Source organism: Lampetra planeri, chromosome 2 (assembly GCF_965212315.1).
Source record: "Lampetra planeri chromosome 2, kcLamPlan1.2.h2, whole genome shotgun sequence".
NCBI classification, from domain to species: Eukaryota; Metazoa; Chordata; class Hyperoartia; order Petromyzontiformes; family Petromyzontidae; genus Lampetra; species Lampetra planeri.
The window spans coordinates 14,621,977-14,629,479 of record NC_136108.1 but is presented as its reverse complement, the minus strand read 5'-3'; the positions used below and the strand labels follow the sequence as shown (position 1 = coordinate 14,629,479).

At 41.6% G+C, this 7,503-nt stretch overlaps 1 protein-coding gene across 1 annotated transcript; it reads right to left on the bottom strand.

Moving 5' to 3' along the window:
• Window positions 1-297: 297 nt before the first annotated feature.
• Window positions 298-7,171, bottom strand: LOC144728756 (ORM1-like protein 3). The gene is made up of 4 exons (XM_078608381.1): window positions 6,851-7,171; window positions 4,007-4,198; window positions 3,426-3,577; window positions 298-2,185 (listed from the first exon to the last, which is right to left on the bottom strand). The coding sequence occupies exons 2-4, from the start codon at window positions 4,178-4,180 to the stop codon at window positions 2,050-2,052; spliced, it is 462 nt and encodes a 153-aa protein (XP_078464507.1). The 5' UTR covers window positions 4,181-4,198; window positions 6,851-7,171; the 3' UTR covers window positions 298-2,049.
• Between the last annotated feature and the right edge of the window lie 332 nt (window positions 7,172-7,503).

The following is a 7,503-nucleotide window of genomic DNA, read 5'->3' as shown; positions in this document are numbered from 1 at the left end:
CCACGTGGATTTTGTGAGATAACTGCATATTTATTGTGTAGTATCATCTTACAAAGTGTTAATAAAAAATATTCACATTTTATCGGAATAGACTAAACACTACACCAAATAACACTTTCAGATCTCACAAAAATTAAAACGTGATAAGCCTGTGGCACCATCAATATTAAAACCAAATACAGTACACCGGCAGTGTGACATGATAATTATAAGACCGAGAATAAATTCTCAAAAAACAACTCACCATCTGTCACGTATTGGGGACAACCGTTAAAACAAAACCCAGGTCATTCCGTGTACCTTCCATATGTTCACTTTATTTATAACCATGCACAATTCAAAACCTGAACTGGGAGTATGAAACAGCTTCACGTATATTGATTACTAGATATATCGAACCTTAACAATGCTATGTACATTACACAGTACTGTACACATATCTATGCGACTGCAAGATTTTTCAAGACTTGTTTGTGGAAAGATACAATAGCATAAAGCGGAATTCCAGCAGGTAAGCGTATACCACCACCTGCAAATTTTACTATACAACATTAAGCCTTGCAATCATCAAAAAACTTTTGGGTAGCTCTTAACGATGGGCATTAAATCTACTGACCTTACTTTTTTCAATGTTCTAAAACACCCTATTTTTTCAGGTTTTAACAAATTACATAGGATTTAAACTAAGTACGGCAATAAAAAAATCTCATGATCAAATTAAATCTGTAAAACAATTCTTTGGTAGGAGAGAAAATGTAATGGTTACTCTAGTTCAATGGAGGTTTAAATATTCCAACCATTTACAATAATTATTTATTCTTCAAGGGTTGCATTTTGTTTCCTACATATGGAGCCATTTAGTTTTATACGCTGCAGTGCAGGCCTCATTCCAAAAGGTTGAACCAGGACCTGCCCAGTTTATAATACAGTACAACCATCGAGTGTGATACTTATGTCAATTTTATGGAGTTCCGTCTTAATGTGCACTACCAGATGCCATCGTGTCTCAATGCAAAAAAACCGAACGTATAAACGGTCGCATAAAGTTCAAGGATTCCAATCACAACCACTGTACAAGCAAGATATGTCAGTTGTGGCTACCTTAAATATACTGTTCATCAATTGATGCTATACATGGTTCACTTTGCCAACATTACAGCTCATTCGCATAATTTATTGGGTAATATGGAGAACACAACTGCCATGATTGATTTAATATTAATCATTGCACCAAGCTAAAGAACATGGTGTCCCTCTTGAAGCAAGATTAGCCAAGTTTGTCAACCGCAACTTTATTTAGAAAAGTTGTGATGTCATTTTTTGTGTAAAATCTCGGTTCAGTCTGGTCGGTTAATACTATACAGGTCATGTGCCTTACCTTCAGATTTGACAAAAGTATAGCAAAACATGTGTAAAATATTTCCTGTTTAAATTACCAACAAAATCATTTACAAGCTCCTCAAATTAAATCTGGATGAATATATCAACTATAGACAGTCATGCATTGCATATAACACCTAAAATGCAACACAATTCAGCGTTGTGCTTGGAAAAAATATACAAGACTATGCACTCAAAAAAGTAAACCTCAATGCCAATAAATGACTTGCCACTCTCTTTGTGGGCAATAAGCAATTACAACCAATGTGTCAAATCACCTCGTGACTAAAACCAAATTGTAATTTACATAAAATGTATAAAACAGTAAATCTCCATGGAAACAATAACCTTAATCAAAAAGCACACTATATGGTCAACAGCATGTATTCGCATTAGCAAACTAAATAACCTAATGGGTTGACATTTAATCTTAAATGTTACCTTTTTAAATCCGAGTACGCATTGCACACAGTATGCCACACAACATGGCTGCCATTCCCCTCACCCCCTGCTGTTGTGCGGTCCCCTTGCTCTGACCCCTGACCTCCAAGCCCCTCACTCCAAGGCCCCTGACGCCGGGCCTCTCATGCCGACTCCATTGCTCTGAGCGCCCCACTCTGGGCCTCCAACTCAGGACCCTTTCTCTGGGTCCCTGACTATTCAGCACCATCAGTACTTGTTGATGCCAAAGATCCGGACTCCGTGCAGCTGAGGCAGCTTGGGGATGAGCACACTCATGAGGGATAGTGTGTTCACCACAAAGTGCACTGCGTCATACTTGGTGTAGAAGCTCGTCAGGAAGTACCTACAGGAGCAAACAATAAAAAGGTGAGATTACAGTATACAAACATGCATCGTCAGCAGCTGCAACAGCCATGATCTCTTTTCCTGCTGGAGGAAGGCCTCCCTGTGCTAACATATCCCTCAATCCTGCAATACAATCCAACTCACTCCTGCACAGAAGCAGATCTCATCAATCCATATCCACAAAGTGTTTCCACTTTGAGCATATTCTCACACCTTTGGCTCCCATTCCATGACCGATCTCTTCCATTGACCATCATCCCTTTAAACAACGAATCTTGTCCAAGCCCACTTTGCTAAATGGTCACTATTTTGTTCCATGTTTTTCTTCCTCGCTGTACGATTCTCAACATGCATCCCTCCATGCTTCTTTGCATACATTTCAGCCTTTGTTCAATCTTTTTTTAACAGTTTATGATCATGTCATAGCAGATAATATGCACCGATTTAAAACTAGATTTTCTTGGAAACCATTGGTATGTTGGTTCATTATCAGATTAAGATGCCTAAAATAACCCAAATTCTCTCCTTCACCTCCTTATTACATAATTTTCATCTGAATCCGCCCTAAGAAAAGGTTGCTCCTAGGGTAAATAGTTTCTATGATTACCGCCATCAGCAAAGCAGAGGTGGTAAACATTGTCTCTTTTTTTCTTCAATCCAGAATAGCACTCAAATATGCCCCTCAGAAGGCTATTCATAACATGACAAGACAAAAATCCCATATGAGCGTATTAATCCAAAAACAGTGAAAGGGTCAGGTGCTCAGAGGGCATAGAGCTCCATGTGCTTTGATACAACCTGTGCAAGCTGATACACATGCATCAAGGTCAAGGAAGACTTGATGATCCTTGTATCTGAGGCTTTATATATACGTACATATATACAATGCAAAAAACATTATGTGTTGTGTAGTACGTGTCTTTTATTCTCACTTAAAAAGTGTAACATTTGAAATGTAATGCATTCACATTATTAGCAACCTGAGCCTTGTTTCAAAACTTATTTTAAAGCAACATGATTGCACTGTTGTGTTTAATCTCTACGGGCAAGTAAAATGCACTGCAGCATGTCCGTATGACAGCCATGCACAGACACCGCAGGCTGCCTTATCCATTATTCAACATCCGTTAAAACATGCAGCACATGGCTAGAAACCTCCTTGAGTAAAGTATATGAAAATGTAAAGGCGTGTCCAGAGAGAGTTGTGCAAGAGATGAAACTACATACAGTATACTTACAACACAATGGGCGTAATTGTCAAGAACTTGCGGGAGGAGGTGAACTGCACACCATAGTCCATCTGCTCCCAGTGGGTCAGCAGCCGGTCTTTTCCCTGGTCTGGTGTCTCAAACGGCGTACCCTTTACTGTGTGCAGGAAAATGTACATTCCCTGCACAATACAAAAAGCAAATTGATTCACATTAAAACACCAAACATTGTGCAGAAAACACTCAGTATTTTTGCAACATAGGCTCAAAAAGCCAGCCAGATGTATTCGCTATGAGAAACTTTTATGAAAACACCGATGTTATATTACACGTATAATAAACATGTACTTTGAGCCCAAAAAGCAGACGAAAAATTGTACCTCGAAATGTAACTTTTTAAGTTTAGGCAGTTTTTTTGTATTTTTCTGGGAAGTAATAATTGAATACACATTTAGCATTCTGTGCATGTTTTCGAAAACCTCGTAGCAAGTTCATATACCATTTCCCACCATTGTTTTATATTTGACAGTTTGTGTCATATGAAATCTTGAGCAAAATACATGATGTAGTATAGGATGGAACACAAGAACTACTGAACAAGTTATACGTACCAGGTTGTGGATGACATTGGTAAGCGTCCACACAAGAGACACGCTGCAGAATGGGATAGAGAGGAGCACCACGTGCAGCAGGCCGATGGCCAGCACGTATGTCAGCCAGATGCCACGACTGTTCATGACACGAGTGTTCGGGTTGACCTCACTGTGGGCTGTTCCCACCTCCATTTCTGAGTAACTCTGCCCCTGCGTGGACAAAAACATGTAAACGCCATTGTTAGAAATCAGCTCAGATTAATGAGATGCGGTCTGTTATTTAACTGTGGTATCTTGGATCCTTGAATTGCTTGAGATGGTAATTATTACTCTAAAGTGACTTTAACGAAAGACCCAGAGTATGAATTCCTGCAGTCACAAAAGCTTTAAGTAATGGTAATTATTACTTCTGTAGTACGTCTTTTTTAAGCGACTTGCAAGACTAAGTTCCTGGATATATTCAGTATTTTTTATAAATACTTAAAATGTCACATTGCTCTATTTAAAACTAGATGAGAGCCTCGTCATTTGGCAAACATTAAGAATTGACTGTAAATAAAATGGATACTGCAGATGGGTGCTTATTTGTTTAATACTATAGGAATTTAAATATGTACGTATAATTAGGAAAATAAGATGAATACAATCTAGCACCAAATGCAGGCCCATCAGCTTGAGGGTTTCAAATTAACATAGACTTTAACAAAAACAGATGCTAACATCTTCAGTAAAATATGTGGAATGCATTCATTGGCAACAGGCCTAGACCAGGGGTCGGCAACCTACGGCTCCGGAGCCGCATGCGGCTCTTTACGAGCTGCTTCTTGACGATGAGTACGTACTCAGATGCATTGCGGCTCTTGAAATACTGAATTTTGTACCGAATTGGAAACAAATGGCTCTTCTTGTTATTTTGGTTGCCGACCCCTGGCCTAGACAAAGAACATCAATAAGCAGGAAAGTTGGGGACAGCACTGGTGGAACGTGCTCTGGGCGTTTTGGAGACAAGAACTGTCCTTTCTATTGTTATGACACATTGATTATTGCATGCCAAACAAGGGTACTTATGTTATACAAGTTATTAAGTGGACAATATATGTAACAAAAAATCGTGCACAAAAGCCATCAAAAAGAGTGTTCATCACAATTGAAAAGGCAAGTTATATGTAGCTTGTTGAAGCCACTTATAATTAGGCTATGGAAATAAATGCGTGTAAACATTAAATTAACTTGGCCAACCATTAACAGTGTCTTTGAAATTTAACAATTAAAATGCATAATCAAGTAAGCCTTTATTGGCAACGTGGTAAAACGAATTAATCTATCGACCTTATACTATCCCTGTAAATGAATAATTTATATCCTACGGGGATCATCAGCGCTCAGGTTAATGGTATTCGAGTAATATAATCTCCAAATATTCAGTGGGGAAAAAGTATTTTCTGAAGATAAATACAACAGTAATTTAACAAAAATACTGTAATATACTTAAAACTGACAGATCACACAAAGGCAACAGCTAAAGGGCCATACACCAGAGAAAGATTCTCAATCATAATCTTTGAAACCCCTTTAATTCCCTGAGCATCACTTGACCACTCCTTCACCTCACATTCTTTGTTTTTTTTGTCGTGCAAACTCAAGCTGTGTAGCAAAATTGCTGTGCATATTACTGCGTGATCAAATTAAACTATGCACAAGTCATATGTTTAGCCGCATTAAAATGCCCGTATGCAGTTTATAAGGAGTGCTAGAGATGATGCGAAATGTTTAATGCAGAATAGAAAACCGCACGTCCAATGGAGGCGACAGTCCGTCCATCCCAGCAAAACCTTTAATCTTACATAGAGCCCTTTTTATCTCCAGCATTCTATCTTGCCTTCTCTGTAATGTATGTCCATACTTATCTAGACTTCTCACCATTTGTGTATCCCCGTCCCCTCTCTCCTCTATTCATCGCCTTCCTGCACTGTATCCAAGCCGCTCTATCCGTTAATCTCACTTATCAATGTCACTCTCCTGATGCCCACCTCACCATTTCCTGTCTCAATCTCTCTTGCCTCTCCATAATCCCCACTCCTCTGCGCTTTCCCTCGCTCTCATCTTTCCGTTTTGCTCTCTCGCTTTCCTCTCCGTTTCACATCCTCCTCCATGGCATGTTTTCTCGGGATGCACGGCCACAGTAGAGTCGGGGGGAAGCGTGACATCAGCACGCACGAACCCGGCGCAACCCTGTACAGCACGATGCGGGTGACGGAATTTCCGCAGACGTGCGCTAAGGACAGCTCCACCCCAGCCAGCCAGAAATCCAGCCAGCAAAACTTGTTAAAAAAAACACATTGCTCAGCTACAAAAATAACTCCATATTCCTTTAAAGATATTTCGATTATTATAACGACCACACGTGCGACGTATAAAATATTGTAAACGATAGAGCGTTACGCTCGTCACTTTCGCACTCTGTGTGAACCGTGTACTCTCTACACACGTGTACACGCACTATGCCCTGCATGCTAATCGCTGCGCCACTTTATGCGATTGTCTCGGCCTACACACTTTACATTTAACATCCCTTTGCCGCACTGTGCGCCAATAACACGGGTGCTGATGGGACTGCGGGCTGCCGTGTAACCCACCCTTATACTCGTGGAATGGCGTAACTTTATACTTCAGGTATCGTTGCCCTCTGTGAATAAAACATAAACAAAGGGGCTTGATCCTGCGGTCAACCCGTGGCAAAGCCCTCCACGTGTGGCCGCTGCGTCACTCACGCAGTACCGCATACACGATGGGGCGTCCTGCTGCACTGCTGCGCCCACCACACAACTATGTTACACACGACTGTGTATTGTGCCAACTCACTCCTTTGTTGCTCCGAGTCCACCCTCGCTCGCTCCACCACCGACAGGACGAGAAGGCGGAGAGACCCGCGCGGTAACACTACGGGCACTGTACGGACACTGTACGTACAGTGCTGTGACGCGACACAGCCAAGTCTCGCGCTGTCCGCGCCGCCGCCGCTCAGCGACACCGACAGCCGCGGAGGACACGAGGAGGTGGCCTGTGGCGGTAATGAACGGGAGCCCGAAGGAACCCGGACGACGCTGGGCACCGAGCGACACGGACGGCGCTCGCGCGTTCCTCCTTCAGCCACCCTGCCGTCCACGTGACGTCACCGGCACCAGGGGGCGTGGCGTGAGTTGCGTCGTGACGTCACCGGCACCAGGGGGCGTGGTGTGAGGTGCGTCGTGACGTCACCAGCAGCAGGGGGCGTGGCGTGAGGTGCGTCGTGACGTCACCGGCACGACGTGATGACGTTTTTTTGGATGTACGTGCGACGTAATTACTTTTCATTTTATTCTTGGTTCTGTTGGTAAAGTCACGGTGAAGGGAAATAATAAAATAATAATAGATTTTTTTTTTTCTATTTTTATTATATAAAAATATATATATTTTTTTTACTTTTTTATTTCCCTTCTATGTGACTTTACCGAAAGAACCAAGAATATGAATCC